Genomic DNA, 27,361 nt, shown 5'->3' with positions numbered 1-27,361 from the left:
AATCTCAAATTTATCCTCAAGTGAAAGTAAATGTGATAAGAACCTCAAATTAAGATTTGTCATTTCTAAATCTTACTACAAATTCAAGTCAAATAAAATTGGGAATAAAACTTCAAATCAAAATTTGGACATATTCCAAATTTTACTCCAAAGTCAAACCATCTAAGTTTACCCTCAAGTTATTAAATTGGGGGATAAAATCTATACGAGGGAAATTAAAACACAACTGATTACAGGGGGAATGTGGTCATGATGTTGCCACAACAATACAAAAATAATAATAAATAAATAAAAGTGAGTCAAATTATATTATATTATATTATATTATATTATATTGTTGAGTGATGTTTAGTAAAATATTGAATTCAAATTAGATGACTATAAAATCCCTGTCTTTAGGGTATATGGTTCCAATGAACTGAGAAGATGAAAATGAGGGAAAGTGATAGCATTGAGAGAAGGTTTGAGTTAAAATATTGTTCAGCTGAGAAGTTGTATGGATTCTTAAGGAACCATTTGGGGGATTTGGTGAATATGTTTCCTGATGTTTACAAAACCATTGAGGTCGTTGAGGGACAAACTTTCTGTGCTGGAAGTGTTGTACATTTTCAGTACCACCTTGGTGAGACACATCCAATATATATTCTCTCTTTAAATTTCTTCTCTTCTATTTCACCTTTTTCAATCTTTTTTCTTTTTTAATTCTCATCGTTAATTATACGAAGAATATACAAAGAATTATAAAAAAATGACAAATATAATAAAATATTTACAAATTATTATAACAAAATTTTAGATTATATTAATGATAGATATTAATAAACATTGATATATTTATTTGTATATATGTGTCTATCATTGATAGAATTCAAATTTTTAAAATATATTAGAAATATTTTAATTTATTTTATCATATTTAAAAATGTCCCTAGTTATATCGTGCTTAGTTATTTCTCATTTCAACTTTTCTATTTTAACCTTTCAATTACTTAAATTTCAAAACACATCCAAACAAGTTTTTAAAAACTAGATTTTCAACTGTATTTTCTTTCTTAAAACCAAAAATCATATTACTTTTTTTTAACTTTTCATTTTTCAACTTTTTATTAAAATTGTTTAAAAAGGGTCTTCTTTTTTTATTTTTTTAATATACAAAAACTGCTCCAACTATTTACAAGTTTTAACAAAATTTTAAACATTTCTTACGATCTAGATTAGACATAAATATTAGTATTTATCAATATCTATCAATAATAGAAAATGATATAAGTTTATCATTGATAAATGTTGATAGAAGTCTATTGATGGCTATCAATAATAGAAACCAATAAAAGTCTTTCATTATTTATCAGTGTTTTTTTCATTATTTACGTAAATAGTTTAACAATTTTTTTCTATTTTCATAAATTTTTATTTTCGGAAAACATTATGATATTATTGTCAATATTACGTGGACATAAAATGTAATACAAAAATATTTTGCAAACGTACCATTCAAATTCATTTAAAAAGTAGAAATCAGACAAATATTTCAAGTTAATTCCAAGAGTAATCAAAGCTTGAAAATGTTGGAAGTAGAAATCGTGGATCACAACTCAATTTAGGGAAAATAACAATATTTATAGATATATTTTAAAAAAGTTGCAAAGATACCAAACAAAAAAGAAAGAAATTATTTATGATAGACTCTATCATTGATGACCCTTTCTAATTAACGATATAATATATCGCTAATATATTTGAGATCTGAATTTAAATTTTTTTAGCTACATCTAAATTTGTTAATATTGTGAAGTTGGTTACTATGTTTGGAAATGTTATTCGAAGATCTTACACAAACAAACAAGATGCATGGAAAGTATTTCACTCAATGATATCTTCTGTGGTCTAAGCCTTGTCATGAAAGATTCTTACATCTCTCCCATCCTATAACTTCTACAAGAATAGTTTTTTGAAAACCATTGCATGTTTTAAAAATAAAAATTAAGTTTTTGGAAATTATTTCTATCAAGACGTTCTTAAGATACAAGAAAATTTAAAATTAAATTGAACAAGAAACATATTTGTTTTATAAAAACAAAAAATTTGAAAATAAAATTGGTTGGTTATCAAATGAACCTTTAGTTTTCATAAATTGGTTTGGATTTTGAAAACATTCCTAAATGTAGACAACCAAACATAAAGTAGTATTAGAAGCTCAATTTTAAAAAACAAAAAACCAAGGCCTCATTTGATAATAATTTTTTTTGGTATTTGAGAACTAAGATTATTTTCTTTCATATTCCTACGGTGGTATGCATCATTTTTAATCGCACGAACTGAGATCTAAGGAAAATTTTAAAAGAAAAAACTAGTTTTCTAGGTTCCAAAATTTGATGTGGCTTTAAAAATACTCCTAAAATGTAGATACAAAACATGAAGACCGATGGGTAGAAGTGAAACTTGTAGATTTATTTTCTAAAAGCAAAAAATCAAATAGTTACTAAGTGTTAACGTCAGGGTAAATTTAGTTCTCCCTTGGTTCATAAACTCTAGTTAAAAGTTTATTATTTCTCTCTGCAAACTTTCAACATGACTGTTTTATTCTTTTTAAGTTTTTAATAAGGAACAATTTCGGTCCCTTGGGCAGGTTAATTATTGTGTTACCACTTAATGTTAATTTTCTCCAAGAATTCTCAACTCAAACAACTAGTATAACCACATCAACTATACTTATACACATGTTCATTCAATATTAAGTTCATATATGGGGAAAAAAGAGAGAGGGTTTTGTTAATTTTAAAATATGATGATACGTTTACTGAGGGCGGTGGACGATGTGAAGAAATACATAGTCCCTAAAGTGTTCTATGTAAAACTTGAAGTCATTAAACAGAGTAGGAGGAAGCTTTGCAAAATGGATTGTTGAGTTTGAAAAGGCTAACGAAAATGTCCCTTTCCATCGCGATACTTTGAATTAATTACCAAAGGCATTGATGCTTATTTTTCCAATAAACTAAACCCCTAAAACAATTAAATGTGACCCAAATTAAAGTTTGGATGCAATTTTACTTTGGTTTATTCTTATGAATTATAAGAAATTGCGTGCCCAATGTGTGTTATTATGTCTATTATATTAAGAATAATGTTTGTTAGGGTTGAAAATGGGAGTATTTTATATATTTAATTCAAAATCTGTCGATGTGTGTGTCAATATTCTCCAATATGTTGGTTATATGCAAGTATTATCATATCGGTTTCTAAAAGTGTCAATGTTAAAATTTTGCATCTCTAGTATTGAGTAACTAATTAAAACTTTGAATTTAAGCCTATATTTGGATTGTAATTTTAATTGTGTGTAGATATATATATAAGGGGTTTTTTAATTTTTAATTTAACGATCAAACAGGAGATGAAGTTGTATCAGAAAAATGGTTAATAAAAGTTGTGGATGATGCTACAAAATGCATAATCTTTGAAGCTGTTGAAGGAGATATGCTAAATTATTACAAAATGCTTAGAGCAAAGATGGAAGCTTTTAATGGAAGATCAAACAAAATAGGAGAAAGCTTTGGAAAATGGACTGTTGAGTTTGAAAAGGCTTATGAAAATGTGCCTAAACCTAAAACCCACATGGATTTGTTTGTCGAAATGTCCAAAGCCATCGATGCTTATTATCTTTCCAACAACTGAAAACCCCTAAAACAGGTTAAATCTTACATAAAATATTTGGATGCCTTTTATATTATGTATATGTGGGCTATGTCAATATTAAGAATGCTTGTTAGGGTTTGGGGAAATATGTGTGTATTAAAATATATGTAATTCAAAATCTATCTGTGCGTGGGAGTGTCTCTATACATTCTCCAGTAATAATGTTGGATATATCCAAACAAAATGTTTATTTGATGATCATGCAAAAACTATGCAAATGTTGCAAAGTTCAACACAGGTTTCTCTTACCTAATTGATCCAAGTATAAATCGATCAAGATCTAGGGATTTAGTGGGAGTGAAGTATGACGTCAAATAGAGCTTAAACCGAACAAAATGTAAACAAATGATGGAATAGGAGTCGGAATGAGTAGATCTCAAACCCTTGAACTTAAGAGGAGTTTATGTTCACCATCTCAACGATAAGGTCTCCACCTCTCTGTAAGTTAGCCAGATATCCATGTCTCCATGGTGCATTCTTAGGTTATTTTGAGTAAATCAGTTGCTCCCTTGAGTAGTTGTTTGATTCATTTTAATTTATATACACGTTTTTGAAATGTATCAAGAGTTGGATTAACGCCTAATGATGTAGCAGAAATTTCGTCGTCCAAATCCAAATCAAATAATTTAATCAAATCACAGACCAAAAATTAGTCTTAGTGGTCAGTTGAGTCGAACATAGGGAGCACATAAATATGAAGTGTTGCCAAATTTTCAAATGTAGGAGGTTTTATACCCTGTAAAATATAGAGGAGTTCTCGGTGCATATCTTAAGTGCACATCTCCATTGCAGATAGCTTAGTGGGTTTATCTTTGCAATCCAAACTCAGAGATCTCCATGGTTTATGTAATAGATGACTGGCTCACTCTTTCGTTCTTTGGTGCTTGTTAACTCCATCATTTTGACGATGTGCCTAGTGCTATAAAAGCGATTGAGAAACTCTCTTTTCGATTGTTCTTAGCTACCAATTCACTTCTGACTCTAAATCAATGTACCACTCGAAGATATTTTCCTTCAAACTTCAGAACTAACTGCTTGGTCAGTTGATTTTCTCTTGATCCTACATTCTAATATGTTTCAATAGGTTGTCCTTTTCATCAAAACTGTTGGAACTTTGAGGTTGGTATACCCATCAGGCATTCTCAGGTTGTTGGTTCTCTTTGTATACAACTTGGAGTACATAAAAGAAGTTCGTGGCAATCCTCCATACTGAGCTCTTATGGAACTTGTGATCATATATCCTACAACTATTGGATTGACAAAGAGGCGACAGAGATGGACTATTGCGTCTAGTTTTCCTACAACCCAGTTTTTCCTTTATCATTAGCTTTAATAGTGAGAGTTTTGTCTTGGCTCAGTAGTTTCACGAGCCTTTATTTGACCTCAAGACAACGATTTCATGATCTTGTTCCTTGATAGCTTTCATTAAGAGATTTAATTTCCTCCCCATCTCTGCCATGGCTACCTTAGTTGTTACACTTGCCATCATGACAGAAACTACTTCAAGGTGTGATTGTCTCTCCAATAGATCTGAAGCAAGAGAAAAGTTTTCGAACAAATGATTTTCTTTGATGACGATCTCACCATTAAAAGGTTTTGTCAATTGTTCCTAGCATTTTTCTGGGAGGACAGAAACTTGCTCTTATTCATGCATGATCCTCTTTGAGTTACTCTAAGTGATGGGTTCAGTGTAAGCTTCACTTGTGGTGGTAGCTTTAGATGTAACTTTCTTTGGTGTCATTTGTAGATTTTTTTTTTTTTTAATTTAGATGGCGAGAGAGAAATGAGAGGCAGAGATGTCTCACTGGCGTGCCAATTTGTTTGCACGAGGATTCTAGAGAAAGTTGAACTTGTGTTGGTGTTGCATTTATGTTCATTTGATTCGATGTGGTGTGTTGGTGTTACATTTACGTTCATTTGATGGGATATGGTTTGATTTCTAGTATTTGATTCTCTTTTGGTTGAATGTAGGTTTGATTTCTAGTATTTGATTCTCTTTTGGTTGAATGCTTACATTTGATGCATGGAAGCAAAGTGTGATCAGCTTTAGGTTAGGAACTCTTCTCATTATTTAAGAGAAATCTTATAAGTCTCTCGAGCCAAATTTTTTGAACTCTCACAAATGAGGAGTGCTCCTCTATTTATAGAATTCTCTTGTGGACTTTAATGAGCTTGGACTTGATTGGTGTATAGGTCTGGCCCTTTCAACCCAATTGTATGGATTTGGGGTTTAATCAACATTTGGGCTAAATTAAACATATCTTTTGAACTCAATTAAACTTTAACCCAAATAAATAGCGCACCAAAATAATTAACTTGATTCAATGGTCATAATGAAAACATGTGGCGTCATTAGGTTTTGTTAATTTATGTCTTCAATTTCAATTTAGGACAAATGTCAACTTTTATTTAGTTACAAATTCAATTATTTGTATTTTCATTATTAATTTGATAAATAACATAACAATTTATTTATGATTATTTCAAAATTTCTCAATCAACAATATGCTTAAACACAAGTTTCTTTAAATAAATAGATAAATAAATAGATACGATCATCATACAATTCATGGAACTTATATTGAAATTATGGGATCGAATCATGATTCAACCCAGACATTTTATATGCTCTCCTTAAATGTATCTTTCAACATTTTATAGTATTTTCAAAGGAAAGTATAAAGCAGAAAGATAAAGGAAAAAACACTTTATTTTTCTATTTTTTAGAATACAACAAATTAAAATAAAAATAAAAGTAAATTTAAATGGTCGGAGTTTCTTTTCTGGAAGCTCTCGTCATTGAGTGGAAGCAAGTGAATAATTTTCTATGTACTTTTTCTTGTATAGAGCTTTGAGCCAAGTTGTCTTAACTTTACACATTAATATCGATCACAATATCGACGTGTCTTAGTTTAAACAAGATTCACAAGATGAGGGGTGATTCTGATGGGAGATAAAAGAGAAGAAGAGAAATTATATACCTTCAAAATCGAGGATGAGTGGTCAATACATTTTTATGATTTTAATTTTGTGTGAAGAGAAATTAATAATAAATTAACGATGGGTTTTCAAAAAATAAAAAAACAACAAATTATTTACATTAAATCACATAAAATAAAATACTTACGCTTGATTATTCTATAAAATTTAAATATTTTATCAATTTTGTTATTTTTAACTAGTTTTCTCAATCAATTTATATTTTAATATACATGTCTGAAAGAACTTTATTACTCGACCACGTGTGGAATTCAAAATTTTATGGCTGAAAACCCATAATTAATTAAAAAAAATGGAGATAAAATGGACAATTACAATAAAACCAATGTGATAAACCACAAATCAAATTAAGAAAATGACAAAAATGGAAAGAAAACCTTTTTATCTCTATATAAATAGATATAGATTGATGTTAATGATTTGTTGAATTGGTTGCTAGGGTTAGTTGTTGGAAATGAACAACAAAATTGGTGGTTAGAGCTAATCACTCAAGGTGATCATCAAAGTTAATTGTCATAGCTGATCATCGCCAAAGTGATCACTTGAGTTGGTCTTTGCTAAATTCAATTGTCTAAGGTGAACGTTGGTGTTGATCATTTGATATGTTTGTCACGGGAGTCGGATCATTGAACATGGCCATCATTGAAGTTGTCATTGGTGATAGTTGTTGGAGCACAAAGTTGGCCTTGCGAAGGAGGTCGTCAAAGTGTGATAGCAGTAGTCTCTAATAGTGGATGGTGGGTGAAAAATTGGTATGTGTTTAAGGTAAGTTTGTTAAAATAATGAATTAAACTCCACTAACATTTAAAGTTGGTATGCCAAACATTGAGCCGGTAATTTTTACCGATTCAACTCGACTTATATTAGTGAGTCAAACACCGTCAAAAGTTCTCGAAGTTAGTTATCAATCACCCTCTAAGAGTGTCCAGCCATTGTTTTTCACACCATAAGAATATCAAATCCCACCTTGTTCCCATTTACAATCTTCCAGATATAGAAACGGAACTATAATAGATCAAAACTTTACAAGCACCTTCAAACTGTACATTTAACAATGTTCTAAACTCAACTCCACTGCACTGTGGACTAACTAAACGTACTCGATCATATTCCGCCCAACCACAACCAAAGAACATAAAATGAGAATTGTCCAACACCAAACCAACAAAGGCAATACCTCACCATAGTCAGCATATTGAAACATTTTCTCCAGCAACCATTAAAATTTTGGGGCACTAGTTTTTCCAGAAACAAGCAGCAGACCTGATAGTGTGGCTTCTTACAAGAGCCAAGTTAGCTGAAGTCCTCGAATGCTAAATTTTCACTTCAGCCCTCTGGGACTTGTGCATCTTCTAGCTTTAGGTTGAGGATGATTTTGAATTATGCCCATTATGAAACCTAATCTTCGAAGCTGGCCAACTGACGTCTAAACAAGGTAACATGTGTCAAAGATATCAAACCGTCCGCAAAAAGCCACGAACTTCAATTAGGAAGTTGTGTAAATTTTTCCGAAATCTTTGGGAATTTATACGATCGAGCACTGAAGAAAGTTGGTTTGCACTGGTCAGAGAGTGTAACGCATTTACAATCCTCGACTTGAATATTGGATTATCCTGCCTTTCTATTAACTCTGTAGCTAATTTCTGTGACAAGAGAAAATTACCATGACGGTTCTTAGAAATTGTTGGTTTAATGCCTCTATGTAAATATGGGTCTATGGGACATAACCAACATCAATATTTTCTTAGTTCAGCCAAAAAGAAAAGGCAACCATATATGTTTCACATTATTCATAGCTAAAAGAAAAATCAAGACTTGTGAAAGATGTCATTATCGTCACCAGATGTTTCAAGGTTCATTAAAAGGCGAGACAGCTGTAGTAATGCAAATACCTGGTATAGTCCTTGATCACAGAGAATTAGAGGAAAGAGAGCGTCGGCTGCATTCCCCACCAAGTCAGGGCTAGAATAACACAAAAATAAATAAACTATTAGTTTGAGTTAATTTTAATTAACCTAATGTGATTGTGGGGGTGGGAGGAAACATAAAAGCCTTCCAAGAAGTACTCCCCTGATCTTAATATATTCAATGAGTCGAACAGAGCTTGGAGATGAAGGGAAATAATAATAATAATGACTGCATACTGAAGAGGTCATTCACTTGGGTCAAGTTTGTAAATAATTTTTCTACATTTACTGTGGGTCTCCTGCTGGTTTCAGATCAATTCTTAGAGCATAATAGTAATTTTCCGCATGTTGATCTTATTTCAAAATAGTAAAATTCAAACCCCATCTCAGTAAATTCCATTATAATTATTTTCCGTATTTGGTAGAAGTGGCCTTATCAGTTTATTTTGTGAAACATTGGATGAAATTATTCGGTGTAGGTATCCTTATGATCAAAAATGTCATCAAATGTACATTTAACCACTTCAATAATAAAAAATGTTGAAACCATCATGGGTTGGTCTAGTGGTAAAACAAGAGACAGTCTCAATGAACTAACTTGACTAAGGGATATCATGGGTTCAGTCCATGATAACCGTGCCTAGGAATTAATTTAATACGAGTTTCCTTGACATCCAAATGTTGTAGGTCAAACTGGTTATCTCGTGAAACTAATTAAGGTGCACATAAACTGGCTCAAACACTCACAGATATAAAAAGAAAAAAAATCAGAAATGTTGATATGTCTATTAACCTGTAATCTTCAAAAAGAAGCAACTGCAGAAGAGACTTGAGGAATCCGCTCAGAACACCTTCCTGCACAGCTTCACCGTCACTTGCATCCTTTCTGGTAATTACTTGGGAGCCCAAACCAATCTTACCTGCACCAATTTCCTTTAAGTGGTATGAAGCAAGAGATTTTAGGGCCTTGAGACACATATCAACAACTTCTGTGTCCTGTAAAACCAGGGAGCTGTAAGATAGATGAACCAGACCAACACTTGAAAACTCAAGGACGTTAGGTGCTAGAATTTACTCCAACAATTCGTGACACAGAATCCTAACAATAGAAAAACAATAATTAATTATTATCGTTTTTCCAACATACGTTCACCCTGCATGAAAGAGAATAGTTAAATAGGGAATAACAATAACTAAGACGGAACTCATAATCCTTTTTCCAGCATGGTCACACCATTGGACCGAGCAAAATTCTGGCTGGTACAGGAAGGAAGTTTCATTTGGATCAGTTTCATTACTACTTTAGTACAACTCAATTTGCTTGATTAATGATAATATTAAAGCTTCTCACAACATCAAGATTTTGATGGAACACCACTTTTGGTATGAATTTCCTCTTCTATTTAGATTCTGATAAGGGGTACATTCTGGAATTGAGACTCAATTCCTTTCTCTCTCTACTGCATTTCTCTCTTTCAAGAAATTACAGTAAATCTTCTTACAAAATTCTCATATCCTTCCTCCTGAATTCTATTAGTATTTATACTAATCTTGCCAGCCTCTAACTAACTCACATGTGAGTGTTATTACAACTAATATAACAAACTAATGTAACAAATTCTAGCTGGAATAACTAACTTTTCCTTCTGCTGTAAACAAATCTAATTGGGGGTCTATCATTACTCCCCCCTTTCAGATTCACCTTGTCCTCAAGGTGTGTTTCAGCTTTCGTTCCCCTTTTTTTTTTTTTAGTTATCGACAATTTTAGGGTTTAGTTTTCTTTCCTCTAACCTCCTTTTCTATCCCTTTCTGCCACGTCATCAGCATCACGGCAACATCTCCTTCTTTACGCAACTCTCCCGCTTTCCGTATCGCCTTCTCGGACAACCACCATTTGCCGGCGTTTTCTTCCTCCTTCTCATCTACACGACTGCTGCCGTCTTCTTTTTCCATCGAAACCAGTCACTTCCAGCGTCACCGAACTGCAACTTTTTCTTCACTTGGATCTTCGTTTTGGGTCTTGCCAGTAATTCTTGCAGATCTTCCACGATTTCCGGTTTGTTTGCTAAAAATCGCGAGCGGCTAAGTTCTTCCCTCACTGATTGGAGAGGAAGTAACAACCTTTGTTTTAATCTCAACCAATCCTTGAATGCATCGTGTTCATCCTTCGACCGAGACCAATCTAATGTGGTTCCATCGAATCTGATTACAGCAACGTTTACTCTCTCATAATCAATCGGTTCATATTTTTGGAAATTCCGTTCGGTCCAAAAAATAAACGAATTGAAGTCCCTGCTGCTAAACCTTGGTAACTCTACCTTCTTGAATTTTTTTCGATCACTCATATCTTCTTCAATTCCTATCTTCTTTGTCCGTTCTTCGTCCCGGGTTTCTTTTGCTGTTGTATTTCCCCCTTCGACTGTGTTCTTCCTTCCTTCACTCATTGCATTTTTTTCCTTCGCCTAGCTTTCGATGCACAGTATTTGTTGTTGTTTCTCAGCTTGATGCTCAATAATCTTCTTGCTCGTCTTTGATTCCTTAATTATTTCAAGTATCGAAGCTTCAGCTTGCTCTACCACATTCTCACTCGACTTTGTTCGGCTGATTGAACCTTCTATTGCTCTCTTTGTTGTAGAATTCTCTAGTACCATATCTTCCATAGATTTCATTAACGAATCTTCTGTTTCTCTCATCGTCGTCTTTTTCTTTTTCGGCATCATTTCAATGTACTTCAACATCAGCTGTTGGTTTTTCTCCATTTGAACCCTAAATCGATCAATCCCCTCTGCCAAGGACCTCAAAGTTTCTTCAATCTTCTTCGCCATTTCCTCTGCTTTCCCAGGTTTGAGGCTTTGATACCAATTTGATGGAACACCACCTTTTGGTATGAATTTCCTCTTCTATTTAGATTCTGATAAGGGGTACATTCTGGAATTGAGACTCAATTCCTTTCTCTCTCTACTGCCTTTTTCTTGAAATTACAGTAAATCTTCTTACAAAATTCTCATATCCTTCCTCCTGAATTCTATTAGTATTTATACTAATCTTGCCAGCCTCTAACTAACTCACATGTGAGTGTTATTACAACTAATATAACAAACTAATGTAACAAACTCCAGCTGGTATAACTAACTTTTCCTTCTACTGTAAACAAATCTAATTGGGGGTCTATCAGATTTCAACTTAAGTTCCAAGTTCAGTAACCAGAAACCAATGATATAAACTCAAACATTTATCTACCTGATGGTGGAGACCAAAGTCAAGAGTCCTAAGAACTTGGGCAAAAGCTTCATGATTCAGTTTTGCAACTGTTTCAGGATAAACCTCCAGCAAATGCGACAACAAAGAGAAGTACTGCAAAGAAGCAGAGTATACATCATCCTTATGAACCAATGATGCCGACTGTCGTTTTAACAGATTGAAAATAACTTACATCCCGGCAAAGCTTTGGATATTTCAACAAATCCAAAGATATCAAAGGACTAATAATGTGGAGACCAAAGTACACGACCTGCAAGAACAGTGTTGAAAACTCAGTACAAACTTAATATAAAATGCATTAATTTAACTAATACTCACGCTGCAAATTAATTTACCTGAGAAATATCTGTTGCCGGCACATCAGAATTATCAGATGAAAAATCAACCTAAAATAGCCAATTTCTGATTGTCAACAAAATCTTAATATATATACCATAGACATACAATCTGCCAGAAAAATCTCTTACCAAATCTTTTGAACAAAGATTCGACAGAAGTTGAAGAAGAGCACGCAAATCCTTGTACTTTTCATTTTTTGCCTCATTAAGTAAGCTGCTCGAAAGACTTAACGATATCTGTTTACATGAGGATGGTAAGATTTCTTTTTAGAAAGCAGATAGCTTTATTTATTAATAAACAATGAGACAAAATCTCATGGTACAAGAGGATTATACAATAAGCAAACAACATAAAACCTATAAGGATCAGGAGGTGCGTCCAGGAAGCTCAACTAGGAAGACACCCCTTTGCCCAAACTTTACAAGGCTTCTTACCTTTTTCCATTTGGGGTTTGTCTAAAGTTTTAACTCATAATGATAATCATTGCTTTGTAACCTTTATAGATAATCATACTCGTTTATCTTGACTCTGATATCATTTAAATCATTGATTCAACTCATAAGCTTATGCTAGAGGGTGAAGACAAATTTAAAATAATATCTAACAATTCCTAAACAATAATTATACAATTTCTTAAACATAAATAAATTAATAATAATTTCTAGTCAACTAATATTTAGTGGGTAATACAACTAGTCTACAATTGATAAATAAGAATTCAATTTTTTAATTCGGCTACCAAACACATATCTGAAAACATGAATACAACTCTATTTTCATATAATCCCGTGTTTTCAAATCTTTTATTTTTAGATTCTCTACCAAACAGACCTTAAATTTTATTAATATCCCAAGGGCCAAGAATAGAAGGGGTTGAGAGTCCAACGATTTCAACTTCCAAGGAAAACTAGATTTCTCTTAACTAAATTACTACAACCTAAAATGTGCAACTCTATCTAACAGGAGATCTAGACATTAAGTAAGAATATTTACAAATTAATTGGGTAAAATAGAGACTTACCTTGCCAATGTTATGTGATGAATACAGCTGGAGCAAACGCATGCAAAAATCAACAACAGTGGCTGTTTCGCGAGGTTCTAAGTAATTAATTTGTCCATCCACCCAGTGAACAACAAATTTCAATAGCATATACACAACTGCAGACTAATAAAACATAATCCATCAGTATATATAAAATAGATTGTAGAACCAGTAACATATACCTTTTTTAAGGCACCTAGTGAATCTCTTGGTGTAGATTTTTCTATCTAAATGTCAACTCACAGACAAAAAGAACCCTGGAAAGGTTCTGATTGAATACCATTTAAAAGGTACAACATAATGTGACTTAACTTCAAAGGTAACCCCAACCACAGAACCCAGAAGCAATTCCATTTTTTTATCATAAATATATTTAATGAGATATATGCAACTTTTAAGTACACCATTTTCTAACACTGAAAGACTTTCAAGGCATATGAGATGTTCAATTTATAGTATGTTATAAATTTGACCCACTATAACACCATTATTTTATTTCCCCTTCACGCTAACTAGAAGGATAATTCATATAGGAAACAGAAAAAATGGATCAGTAGAATAAATTATGAAATAAATAAAATTTAAGTATTATCCAAAAAAGGGGTTAATATAATTAAAATTGTTTAAATTGAAATGAGCATTCAAACTTTCACTACTTATCTAAAATGCAACCAACCACAGAAGTTTTCAAAATGATTTTAGGATGAATCAGGAACAACTTTCTATATATGACATTCCTTGATTAGCCTCACTATTCTTTCTTAAAAAAAAGAATATATATATTTCCAAATGGTAGCTCAATACGCCCCCTTAATTTTATTTTTTATGGTAGAAAACTCAGCAGTGTTAATCAATAAATGAAACCCTTATGGATGCAGAAATTTTTGTACCTCATCTTTGTAAACTGCAAGAAGAACCAAAACAGGGTTCATTACAGAAAATCCCAACTCATAAATTGATGTCTGAGTCCTAGGTTCTAAAGCACAAGCAGCTCCACGAAGCCGCTCCAACAAACAACTTATCTGCAAATATAATGTGATTTTTTTTAAAGAAAAAAAAAAAGAACTGTAATGTGTAATGTTAATTGAGAACGATGCTTGTCCATCATGCACCCATCAAAACTTCAGGAAACAAATTCCAAACTAAGATTACCAGTATCATTTTTCTATATACAAGGGACTCAAAGCTTCACATGAAGTGGTCATTTACTATTTTTTTTAATAAAATTACCATCATCATTACATCAGGTTGTTGAGCTATACTTGTTAAATCCTTCCTGCTAGCCATTTCGACCAGATGTGTTGCTGTATGGCCCATAAGGTCCCTTACATACCTTACAAAATGAAAACCGTGATCATGGCAAGGATCTGAATGAAGAAGAAAGCAAATGAGAAAGTAGCAGAGGATTGTAGTGCTCACTGATTTGATGATTCGATATTTTTCACCCCAGAAGCTGAACGCACTAATGTTTGGGCAAGTGAACGCTGAAGAGAAGGGTTAATGACTATGTATTCAAATGTCGAATAGGTAAGCTGGAGACAAAACCACGTACCTGGTGAGCAGAATCTAACAAGAACAGTTTTTTTTCATTATCAAAAGCATTTGTTAAATTACGCCAGGAATCCTGTATAAACAACATAGATCTTGTAGAAATTAGTTTAAAGTTCCATACCCTATTAACAGCTTGAATGGAAACAATTAAATGTCGACTTCAAGAATTTAAGAACCAGACAAAAGATTGCACTGATACTATCAATCAATACAGTGAAATGCTCTTCCAAAAAGGCTATTAAATCTTCTGATCTGAGATTCCCAACAATTTACGGTGAAGCTAAGCTACAATTCTGCTACTTATTGAAACATAGGGAAGTCAGAATTTACCCTCTACAGGTATACCCAATGATTCAACATTAAAGTTTACCAGGAAACTTTTCCTCCTTTAGGGTTCCGTCTTTAGTGAAGTTAACATTCAGTTAGTTCCAATTTAATTGACTCGACAAGAGAATAAAAAGGATTTTCATGCATGAGTTGTGTCTGACCACAAAACCTTGAATAAGACTCTTTTCTAGCAAATAACTCCAATGATCAACAGCCATGGAACTCAAGTCTACTATCTGCGTACATCTCATCTCTTAAATAGAGGCTGTGATCAAGGTTACAATACCCACCACATCATATCACAAAATCCTTTTCCTTCCTAGGTTTTATTCAAATTCAAAAAAGGTTGTGAAATTATGTTGTAACAAGAACTTCTCAAATCAAGCACATCCACTAACAACCCTTGTCAAACTGATTTTTTGAAAAGGAAACAGCCTCATTTATTAATAAATAAACCATGAGACAAAAGCTCATTGTTTATAGATCTCAAGGTTTCTTTTTCTTTTTCTTTTTTTCTTTTTTTTTTCAGTACTTCAATGAAAAGTATCATTTCTAGTTCAAAAATCAAGAAAACAAGGTCAATTTATTGATTCAAGCATCAGAAATAGTTATGCACTTGTAAGAATTATTAAGACCATGACAAGAATTTCATAGTAGCAAAGCAATTCATATCTTCATATCTATGGACAACCACCACAAATTAGATGGATAATTATTTGACCACATATGGTACTAACTCACCAGTGCGACAAGGTGCTTGCAAATATGTTTCTGACGAACAAGTGCACGAAGTAGTTGGTTGCATGTGAGTGCCTGTTAAATTCCAAAAATTATTACGCGAGCATTTCAAACAATAAAGGCTAAAACCATATTGAATAACTAAATTCATGTATTATAGCCCCATTGCCCTTTTACTTGCCAGTCTTAACAAAACAAACGAACAAAAGAAAGCAGCTTCACAACATGATCAATTAAGAAAAACAACTAGACTTGAAAACAGCATGCTAGTATGCCTTGCTTCAATCCTTCATTCAAAATAATATGATCAATGTTCAGGATGTTTCTTGATCTCTTCTCATGCCGTGACCATATCTGTCTAACAGCAAATAGTGTTTACTGAGGTCATACCCCTTTTCCACCAAAGTTTGAACGTATTTGATATTTCAGTTAACCATTGTTCAGAAGTTGAGTAGTTGCAAAAATGTCAGAGTTCATTTTGAGCCCCCTTTTCAGGAGACTGGGATCAGGATCTTTGACAAAAGTTGATTCTATGGTAGTTTTACAGTTTATTTTGCTGGAAAGAAATAGAAGAGTTTTCTGTCCACTTTAAATGCTTCTTTACAAGGTCACGACTGAATACCAGTGCCTTCAACATATTTCTTGGTATGCATATTTAGGTATATACATGGTTTAATGTCATCTCGCATCCTTGTGTAGTTGCTGATAATGATAACTTGTCTTGGTTAGACTTTATAGTTAAATCTTATCAAATTGATCTTGGTATACCTCATACATGTTTTCATTTCTGCACAAGACTGAAGAGCATTGCCTTAGATATATGTTTTAAAAACAACACTAGTTCAGGATCCCTAGTTTGACTCGTCATAAACCACCATTAAGAATACTTTGGAATTCATGCTTGGGCAGGCATTCTGGACTTGGATTTCTGGTAAGTCATGTAGCCTAATGTTAGACCTCCTCCTATTAAGTTTGTATATAAAAGAAGAAATAAATCACGCTCTTTGCACATGTAAAATATCAGGTAGTTAGTCGGTTAGTAGTTATAACTGTAGTTAGTTGGTGAGGAGCTGCTATAAATAAGAGAAGATAAACGGGAAAAGAATGAGAAAATTCATGTAATAGTTTGGTTGTTGAATCTGGAGAGAAGATCAACAGAGGGAATATTGCAATCTGTACATTGAGAATACTAAAGAGAGATTTAATACCAAAGGTGGAGTTTCATCTTTTTTGGTACTCGGCGATTTGTGCAGCACTACGGATCTATAGCCACACCACTAACACAACTACTAAAAAAAGGGGGGGTCATGTGCAACAAAGAAGCTGAAGAAGCTTTTGGAAAGTTAAAGGAGGCGATGATATCATTACCAGTATTAGCCCTCCCCAACTTTAATCAACCATTTGAGATCGAAACAGATGCTTCGGGTCTGGGAGTGGGTGCAGTATTGACACAACTGAACAGGCCGATTGCATTTTATAGCCATAAGCTGGCCATGCGTGATAGGGCGAAACCGGTTTACGAAAGAGAATTGATGGCTGTGGTATTAGCAGTCCAACGTTGGCGTCCATATTTGTTGGGAACCAAATTTATAGTCAAAACTGACCAGAAATCACTCAAATTTTTGTTAGAACAAAGGACCATTCAACCTCAATATCAGAAATGGGTGGCTAAACTCGTCGGATATTCGTTTGAAGTCGTCTATAAACCCGGTTTGGAGAACAAGGCAGCTGATGCCCTATCAAGGAAGCCAGTAGAGATACTGCATTTTAGCATATCAGCCCCCATTTTAGTAGATCTTAACACTATTAAAGAGGAGGTTGAAAAAGATGAGCTGCTGCAGAAGGTGTTCACTGACGCAAAGGCAGGGGACAGTCAGCAACAAGCTAAATTTTCGCAGAAAAATGGCTTGTGGCATTATAAGAACTGATTAGTTTTATCCAAATCTTCAACATTAGTTCCGACCATCCACCTATCATGACTCAGTAGTGGGGCGACACTCAAGATTTTTGCGCACGTACAAAAGGTTAGCAAGCGAATTATATTGGCCGGGTATGGAGGCGGATGTCAAGAAACATTGTGAAGAATGTATAGTTTGTCAGCGAAATAAAACCTTGGCTTTGTCTCTGGCTGGACTATTAACTCCTTTAGAAATTCTGCAGCAAGTGTGGAGTGACATTTCAATGGATTTTATTGATACGTTGCCAAAGGCGAAGGGTTTGAAGTGGTGTTCATAGTGGTTGATCGACTGAGTAAGTACAGCCATTTTATACCACTTAAACATCCTTATACAGCCAAATCAGTAGCGGATGTGTTTGTAAAAGAAGTAGTTCGACTACATGGATTTCCTTCATCCATTGTATCCGATCGCGACAAGGTTTTCCTTAGTAACTTTTGGAAGGAAATGTTCCGTTTAGCTGACACGAAGTTGAATAGGAGTACAGCTTACCACCCACAGTCTGATGGTCAAACCGAAGTAGTCAACCGAGGGTTGGAAACTTATCTCCGTTGTTTCTGTAGTGAGTGACCGAAGGAGTGGGTGTCGTGGCTACCATGGGCGGAATATTGGTACAACACCACTTTTAATCGGTCACTGGGCACTTCACCTTTGCAGGTGTTATATGGCAGAAAACCTCCATCGTTGTTATCATATGGGGATGGCGCCACTACTAATTCGACATTAGCTGACCAGTTACGTAAGAGAGATACGGTTTTGGCTGCTCTTCGAGCAATTGTTATTGGCACAGCAACAAATGAAGCAATATGTCGATAAGAAGCGAAGGCGTGTGGAATTTAATGTGGGGGACTGGGTACTACTGAAGATTAGGCTTTATCGACAACTTTCGTTACGAAAGAAACGAAATCAAAAATTATCTCCCAAGTATTTTGGGCCGCATGAGATTCAGGAGAAGGTGGTACGGTGGCATACAAGTTAGATTTGCCGGCGGCTTCCTTGATCCACCCAGTTTTTCATGTATCACAACTAAAGAAGTTTATTGGGGATCGCACGGGTATCCAGCCGACTCTTCAGTTTATCAATGAGAATTTAGAATGGCAAGCGCACCCAGAGGAAGTGTTGCAATATCAGAAGAATAATGCTGGTGTTTGGGAGGTTCTAATCCGCCAGAAAAACTTACCTGAACATAAGGCTTCATGGGAATATTATGATGAAATACAGCGGCTGTACCCCACTTTTCACCTTGAGGACAAGGTAAATTTAGAAGGGGAGGGTAATGTTAGACCTCCTTCTATTAAGTTTGTATATAAAAGAAGAAATAAATCACGCTCTTTGCACATGTAAAATATCAAGTAGTTAGTCGGTTAGTAGTTATAACTGTAGTTAGTTGGTGAGGAGCTGCTATAAATAAGGGAAGATAAACGGGAAAGGGATGAGAAAATTCATGTAATAGTTTGGCTGTTGAATCTGGAGAGAAGATCAACAGAGGGAATATTGTAATCTGTACATTGAGAATACTAAAGAGAGATTTAATACCAAAGGTGGAGTTTCATCACCTAAGTAACATTAAGGAGTAATCCTCCAAGAATCAAGATTGTAAATCTTTCATTAGAATGAATAATGTTTTTCATACTAGAGGGGGCGATTCTTATTTATAGAGTTCTATCACAGGTGGGGCTATGGAGGTAGAAAGGAAATTAACCTAGAATATTAACTAATTATCCAATTAACTCTATTCTTCTTACGACATTTCTATCCCTCTAAAAAGAAAACTTGTCCTCGAATTTTGAAAAGAAAAAAAACTATGAAGCAAATAATTAATGAAATAAACTTGTTCAACAAAGTATGACCAAACCAACCTCCTATATTTTGAAAAAAATATTACGATCAAAGAGACAAATTTGAGACAAAAAATCCAAAGTTGCTAATGCTACCAAATGCTGAACATCTCCATCAACATCGACCATAAACTTGAAAAAGATGTCCTTCAAGCTCATTCAAAACCCTATTCAAAGGACCAATCGCTACAAAACCATCTTCTGAAGAGAATCGTGATTAACACCTTCTTTATCATTCAACTTAATGTATACTTAATGAAGGAATTTTATTAATGTTTAATAGTTATCAATATAAGAAAGCAAATACTCTATTTATAGCAAAAGTAAACTAATCCTAATCCTAATTAATAAAATAAACTTAATCCTAATCCCAAATAATAAAAGAAACTAATTCTAATCCTAATAAATCAAAGAAACTAATTTTAATCCTAATAAATTAAGGATTTGACCATAATACCGTATTCTTACTACATCATTTCGATCCCTCCCAAAATAAACTTGTCCTCGAGTTTTAAAACGAATTAATAAAAGAAACCAATCTATAACCCTAATTAATAAAAGAAACAAATCTTAATCCTAATAAATAAAAGAAACTAATCCTAATAGATTAAGGATTTGAACATTTTTTTAAAAGAAAATGATCTTATATATTAATAAAGAAAAGGCCAAAACTCATAGTACAAAAGGGATATAAAATGAGCAAAAGTAAGAACCAAAAAGGATCAGGAGATGCATCCAGGTATCTCAACTAAGTTGACACCCCCTTAGCACCCTCATCACTTCCACCAAAATAAAGTACTAAAACAGATATAAAAAGAGTCCAAGTAGGGGCTACACACCAACAATACAAACCAAAAAGAGACAATCAGACAGATCCAACAAAGCAAACAAATCTAACTGTACTACGAACAAAAGATTGGCTAAATAGAGCTGCCAAAAGGATTTAACCATAATATCCTATTCCTGCTACATCATAATCCTAATCCTAATTAATAAAAGAAACTAATCCTTAATCCTAATTAATACAAGAAACCAATGCTTATCCTAATAAATAAAAGAAACTAATTGTAATCCTAGTAGATTAAGGATTTGACCATAATATCCTATTCTTGCTACGTCATTCTATCCCTACTAAAAAAAACTCGTCCTCGAATTTTAAAACAAAACTGAAGGTAAAAATAAAAAAAGTAAGCCAGTCGAATGGAGGCATCTCGGAACATCCAACAGCAACCATTTAGGAGGGTTGGGGGGATTTAAGGTTAATTCATAAAAGGGAAAATTTATGAAAGAATCATGAAAACATCTACTTCGTATTGCTACTTCTTTTTCCCTCACTGATTCTTGGATAAATTCTGATCCATCCAAGGTTAGTGTAGCCCAAAATTCATCTTCATCTTTGTAGAGAATTGTTTCTTCATTTTTGTGTGCAAAAACATCAATTTTGATTGCCCCTGTTTTACCCTTTAATTTTGAGATTGTATTTTTGGACCTTCCCTATTGTTTCTTTCTGTTTTTCTGGTCCTGTATTTTTCCTGGACCCTTGTAATAAGCTGGGCATTTTATTATTGTACCTTTGTTTGGTTTTTTATGCTTTTACTCGAGATATGATGTTTGGCGTTATGGGAGTGTCAACATAGTTGAGATGTCCGGGTGGGCCTCTTGATCCCTCTAGGACTCCATTGGATTTTTATTAATAAAGAAGTTTTGTCTCTATTTAAAGAAAACACATCAATTTTGATTGGTTCAGTTTCCTCTACAACGCTACCGTTTTCTTTGTCCAAATTACCTAATCCTAATCCTAGTCCAAAAAAACAGGGACCAGCAAAACAAAGAAACTAATCCCAATCCTAACAAATAAAAGAAACAAAATCCTAATACAAATTACCTAATCACTAAGAGTTTCCCCGTCTTCCACTAGCGACAGTCAACACTGGCCCAGGCAGCCAACTCTGAAACCAAATTGATGTAACCTAAGTAACCTCAGGGAATAATCCTCCAACAATCAAGATTGTAAATCTTTTATTAGAATGAATAATGTGTTTCATACAAAAAGAGGGAGACTCCTATTTATTGAGTTTTATCACCAATAGGAGTAAAAAGGAAATTAACCTAGAATATTAACAAATTACCCAATTAACCCCTATTCTTCATACGTCAATAAGAAAGAAAGTAAATAAAATAAACTTTAGAAAGCTCCTTAAGACTCCAAAGATGATATTTACAAATGTTGAATCTAGGAAAGTCCTCTTCTTATCTCTTTGAAAAGTTCTCTCTTTAGTTACTATTATTTCCCATGTTGTGTTCTATCCTATTTTTCTCCTCCTTGTTCCGATAGTGTATTGCCTTATTTGGCAAAGTTCTCCCGTTATATTTAGGTGGGTTGTACATTTGTATCAAGATCAACGCAAAGTATCAAGTCTTGTAAAATCAACAATAAAAAATTGCACACAACGATTATCACTAATGATGAAAAGTTCAATAGAATTCAAGCAGCATTAAAAATTGAAGAGGAAATCCATACATGCAAGTCTTTCTCCCCAGGATAAGACAAAAGCGTAGTCGCAGCTATGCAAATAATGATATCAAGTATTGGAATTCCTTGGCCGTGTTCTCCAAAAAAGCTGTAAATGACTTTCCTGGTATGCTGTGACTGGAACTCATTATCACGTTCTTTACCATAGTTAGTAGTGATGATTTCTTCAGGGTGAAGTAAATATGTCGATGACCATCTTGATAGAAACCATACAACTGACTGCACCAAAACATTGGCTCACATAAACGAACTGATGCAGCATAAAAACTATTAGAAGTAGAAATAACGATTATTCAGTTTAACTATAAGCTTGTAAAGGCCTCATTTTTATTTCTTAGGATAGAAAAAGTAACAGTGAAAGAGCTCTTCAATAGTAAGGCTATGTCTAGATAGCCTTATGGACGATACTCTCATGATTTGGTTCACATGGTGTTAATTTTATGCTCTTTGCAAACCTTGAAGCCTATCCTTTTCCGTGCTAATTGGAAAAGGTTTTTGTAACTTCCTTGGCTAGGGATTTGGATTTCCTCCTTTTCTTGTAACCTCGTCGTATCATCTATAAAATGAGATGTATTTCTCGACATGTATGTTTCGTTCAGAATCTTGTAATTTAGTTGTTTCCGTTCTATGCTAATTGCTATTATGTAATTTTTTATTTCATCCAAGAAAAATGATGTTTTTTTTATATAGCTTAACCGTGTTTACATATAAGAAGATTAAAATAGGAAAGGAATCCATGTACCACATTAAAATGATAAATAAATCTAAACAAAAAGGCCTTCCTTAAAATTAGTCAGTAAAAGATAATACAATTTTGTCATCCATGCTCTTTTGTTCTATCTGACGTCCTTTCATAACAGTATCCCATGGGCGGAGTGTGCCATGTAGAAAGGTTAGAGAGCAGCAATCATCTTTTTGTCTCTTTTTCTTTAGTCGTCGTGGCTTTAGCCAAGACAACTAAGAGAAACAAACAGTCAACTCTTTCATCAAATTTCGTTTTAACATCCTTTTGAGAAAAGTGCTAAAATGTTGATGGCCAAATGACTTCAAAGATACTTAAAAGGAATAGATGCTATCCAAGTTCCAAGAGACAAATAGATATGTTTTACATCTTGGAGTTCTTTACATTCTAATTTTTGTAATTATTCTATGTCAAAAACTTGTGCCAGTACTAAAGGGTTTATACATAGGTAGCATTTTTTAAGATTGTATCTCATTCTACTTATTATTTTATAAATGAATCTTTTCCCAGATAATATACTTACATCTAACATAGGCAGACTCTGCTACCTTTAACACCATCACAGGCATATTTGTAGATAAGTTTTTCATTCTTTTGATGGTTCACTTCCCACGCCTTTTCTTCTTTTTGTATTTCCAAGTGGAAGTTTTGGGTGGTTTGAGGTGTATTGCACTTCCACACAATACCATCCATTATGTTGAGTTTTCTATACATGTCATCCATTGTGTTTATACAGTAACATCCATTGGCTTGGTGTATTTTGCACTCAACACTTCTACACAATACCATCTCAAAACCAAATGGCAATGAGCAGAGTAGCTCATCTATCTTACAATGATTGTAAGTCCCCTTGATTTTTCCAATGTGGGACTCTGAACATCTCAACATTTCCCCCCAAAATGGTACCTCTTTTGGGTTCGCCAATCTTTATTGAATTTCTTCTTATACAACCAAATACTCATTTGGGCTTTATAGGCTCTAATACCATATTTGGTAGAATGGGATTTCATCTCAAGACCAGTTGGAGAGAAGTAGTACATCTATCTTATAGGGAGTGTGAGTCCCCTTAGTTTTTCCAATGTGAGATTCCTAACATTTCAATAATTTGTAAACCACCAATTAACCCAAACGCTTAAGTTGGCGAACAGACATAAATTTAGTATTATATCATTCAAGACTCCCCTCACTTGTATGTCTAATATATGAAGAAGATCCAACAATTAGAAATAAATTTTAACTCACTTGTATGTCTAATATATGAAGAAGATCCAACAATTAGAAATAAATTTTAACTAGTAAAGACATGACATCGTAGCATTAAACACAGGACCTTCCTAGACCACCTGCTGTGTTACCATCTTAAATGACAGATTGACCCAAAAGCTTGAACTAGTAGGTGAAGATAAATTTAATATTATATCATTAAACATATAAATATATATAGAGAGAGAGAGAGTAGGCCATTATAGCCAAAGAAATAAAACTCTACCTCCATAAGTCGAGGGCTGAAAATTGATGCCCTTGTTTGTTGATCCAAACATTGCTCACAAAACCTAATAATTAAGCTGTATGACAAGACAAAAGCATTAGTATCATTGTTGAATTTCCTTTTCTCTTGTATTATTAATTTTTATTTGTCTATATTTTTTCCTTATTTGTTGTTGGTCTTTCTCTATTTCATCATTTTTATTTTAAATCAAGCTTTCAATAAGAAAAGTGAAAGAATAATATATGAGATTAAAAAAACAATTATAATATTATTATTAGATCTTTCAAAAAATAGAACAGATATTACCTTGATAGTGCAATAACAGGATGTTCATTCGCTTCCATCACATCAGTAAACTGGGTCAGTATAGCATTTGGAACCTAGGTTGAACATAGCATAAACAAACTATCTCAAACCTGAACCATTATTCATATTTTTTTAAAATCAAACAAGACTTTTCATCGATAAAATAAAAAGAGACCGGCACTCATAATACAATGAAAAATAAAGCAAAACAAAACAATTACAGCCAAATACAAACAAAAATAGCACTAAAAAGAGATGTTGAAGCCCTTTTTTATCGGCCAAGCAAAGAGAACGAATAGTAGGTGTTGATTATTTCCTTTCATGTTAATTTATTGTATTGGTTGTATTATATTTGCCAAAATTATTTTTTCCTTCTTTGTAATGGGTTGTTCTTTTTTTTTCTTTTCTTTTTTTTTTTTTTTTTTTGAAAAAGGAAACAAGCTTCCCTCTTTAAGAAAATGAATAGACAAAGTAATGTTGAGTATAATGAAGAGACGAGATCTAAGCTTGTGAGATAAATAAGTGCACCCGGACATCTAAACTAGGTTGATATCCCTATAGTACTCTCATCACATCCTGACTTAGACCAAAAAGAAAGGCCAAACCCATGCGAATACAATTCGAGCAATTCATCTAATACAATGATTTTATGAGTGATCATACAAAACAAAATCCCCCAAAACAGAATAAGAACTACAAACTAAAAACATCTGATCATACAAGAAAGACGGCCAATTATGAGTTGTTCTTCTATTTAAGAAGATCCTTCTCTTTGTGAAATAAACAAGAAATATATTATTTTGGCATGCTAGCAGAGCAGGTTCTTTGAGAACCCTAAAAACCCCAACGTTTTGAAAAGCCTAAAAACCCTGAATGCCTTACAGCCTGTCACCGCCACGTAGGTTCGCTGCCTCGACGGTAATTGCCACCGCCACCACAGCTCGCCGGACACCATCGGCAGCCATTTTTTCTTGCCGTTATTTTATGTAAGTTGGTGGGTTTTGTGGTTTTTTCGTCTTCGCTGGTGGCCCATGTCTGAGATATCCGCAAGTGACAAGTTTGGTTTGATTTTCAAATCTGTTCTGTTCGTTTTTTGAACTTTGTTGCTTTAGCAATGTCAGATACCAAGTCACCTATGGCTAAAGTCGACAATCATACCCATTTCAGTAGCCCCACTATCCAAATAACCACAATCCGACTTAATGGAGACAACTTTCTTCGTCGGTCACAAAGTGAAGTTGTATATTCATGGACAAGGGAAAATTGGCTATATTACGGAGAGAATATTATCCCAAAAGTAGACGATTCTTTGTTTGCTACATGGGATGCTGAAAAATTCATGATTATGACTTGGCTTGTAAACTCCATGGTCGAAGACATCAGCAGTAATTACATCAACTACTCTATGAGAAAAAGATTATGGGATAGTGTGACATAGATGTACTCTAATTTGGGCAATCAATCACAGGTATTTGAGTTGAATCTTAAATTAGGAGATCCCAAGGAGGTAACTCGGTGACACAATACTTTTACTCCCTAAAAAGGATTTGGCAAGACCTAGATCTCTTTGATTCATGCAAGTAGAAGTCTGCAGACGATCAAAAGCATTATAGGAAAACCATAGAAGACAGTCGTATTTACAAGTTTCTTGCTAACCTCAATGTTGAATGTCATGAAGTTAGAGGTCAAATACTTGGGAAGACCTCTCTTCCATCTATCAATGATGTGTTTTTCTGAAGTTTGCAAGGAAGAAAGTCACAAAAATGTTAAGATTAGAGAAGAGCCTATTGATTCAGTAGAAAGTTCTCAATTGACCGACAAACAAACATGAAGGCCTCTAATCACTTGAACAAGACACATGAAAAGCCTCGAGTCTAGTGTGACCATTGCAATAAACCCCGACATACACGTAAAACCTATTGGAAGCTTCATGGAAAATCTGCGAATTAGAAAAGTTCTAAGCAGGAGAGAAATTCCCTCCTACACACCTCGAATGCAAATATTGGTGATTCCAACCTGTTTAGCAAGGAGCAGATTGATCAAATCCTAAAACTGCTAAAGACTACTTCATCTGGTAATCCTAATGTTTCCTTGGCATAAACTCGTCTCCATGTATTACAAATTCTGGAGCCTTTGATCATATAGTGCGGTAAATTCAATGCGCAAGATATAATGTTATGGATGTTTTTTCTGGAACCTTTGATCATATGACCGTTCCTCTTTCCTTATTTGCATCCTACTCCCCTACAATGAAAAAATTTGCATCGCCAATGGTAGTTTCACCTCTATTGTAGGAAAATGAACTATTCCTCTAACTACAGTCCTTCATGTTCCAAAATTAGCTTGCAATTTTTTATCTATTAGTAAAACCTCTAAGGATACTAATTGTCGTGTCTTCTGTGACACTTATCAAAACTGGGGGGAGAAGATTTGATGTGCTAGGATGATTGGTAGTCTCTATTACTTTGATGAAGTTTCAGCTAGTCATAAACAAATTCAAGGCTTGAGTAGTGTATGTTCTCCTTCTGTTAAAGAAACTATAATGCTTTGGCATCGTAGATTAGGGCATCCTAATTTCTTTTTATTTAAAGTATTTGTTTTCGGATTTACTTAAAGGACTTGATTGTTCATCTTTTCGAT

At 33.8% G+C, this 27,361-nt stretch overlaps 2 protein-coding genes across 6 annotated transcripts in view; one reads left to right on the top strand and one right to left on the bottom strand.

The window, feature by feature from the left end:
• The first annotated feature begins 320 nt into the window (after positions 1 to 320).
• On the top strand, positions 321 to 3,928 carry LOC103487295 (kirola-like). Its single transcript, XM_008445569.3, has 2 exons — positions 321 to 622; positions 3,389 to 3,928. The coding sequence occupies exons 1-2, from the start codon at positions 427 to 429 to the stop codon at positions 3,670 to 3,672; spliced, it is 480 nt and encodes a 159-aa protein (XP_008443791.1). The 5' UTR covers positions 321 to 426; the 3' UTR covers positions 3,673 to 3,928.
• A 3,581-nt stretch (positions 3,929 to 7,509) lies between these two features.
• LOC103487293 (uncharacterized) overlaps positions 7,510 to 27,361 on the bottom strand; it is a 62,858-nt gene continuing 43,006 nt past the window's right edge. For all 5 annotated transcript variants that reach the window (XM_051081534.1, XM_008445566.3, XM_051081535.1 and 2 more), the window contains 16 exons: positions 24,722 to 24,795; positions 24,416 to 24,491; positions 22,173 to 22,403; positions 15,862 to 15,933; positions 14,795 to 14,866; positions 14,662 to 14,726; positions 14,473 to 14,575; positions 14,133 to 14,264; positions 13,222 to 13,365; positions 12,329 to 12,436; positions 12,197 to 12,247; positions 12,034 to 12,111; positions 11,841 to 11,954; positions 9,394 to 9,596; positions 8,586 to 8,655; positions 7,510 to 8,336 (listed from right to left, as the gene is read on the bottom strand). In XM_051081534.1, coding sequence (XP_050937491.1) covers positions 8,148 to 8,336; positions 8,586 to 8,655; positions 9,394 to 9,596; positions 11,841 to 11,954; positions 12,034 to 12,111; positions 12,197 to 12,247; positions 12,329 to 12,436; positions 13,222 to 13,365; positions 14,133 to 14,264; positions 14,473 to 14,575; positions 14,662 to 14,726; positions 14,795 to 14,866; positions 15,862 to 15,933; positions 22,173 to 22,403; positions 24,416 to 24,491; positions 24,722 to 24,795 — 1,782 coding nt within the window. In that variant the 3' untranslated portion in view covers positions 7,510 to 8,147. The remainder of the gene's footprint in view (positions 8,337 to 8,585; positions 8,656 to 9,393; positions 9,597 to 11,840; positions 11,955 to 12,033; positions 12,112 to 12,196; positions 12,248 to 12,328; positions 12,437 to 13,221; positions 13,366 to 14,132; positions 14,265 to 14,472; positions 14,576 to 14,661; positions 14,727 to 14,794; positions 14,867 to 15,861; positions 15,934 to 22,172; positions 22,404 to 24,415; positions 24,492 to 24,721; positions 24,796 to 27,361) is intronic.

Source organism: Cucumis melo, chromosome 2 (assembly GCF_025177605.1).
Source record: "Cucumis melo cultivar AY chromosome 2, USDA_Cmelo_AY_1.0, whole genome shotgun sequence".
NCBI lineage: Eukaryota > Viridiplantae > Streptophyta > Magnoliopsida > Cucurbitales > Cucurbitaceae > Cucumis > Cucumis melo.
This window is presented reverse-complemented; position numbering and strand designations above follow the sequence as displayed.

What these genes read in the sequence shown, in the direction of transcription:
- LOC103487295 (XM_008445569.3), top strand. Translation starts at nt 427, where the DNA reads ATGAAAATGAGGGAAAGTGATAGCATTGAGAGAAGGTTTGAGTTAAAA. An exon ending in ACATTTTCAGTACCACCTTG is followed by an intron (nt 623 to 3,388) that starts GTGAGACACATC and finishes ACGATCAAACAG; the next exon opens with GAGATGAAGTTGTATCAGAA.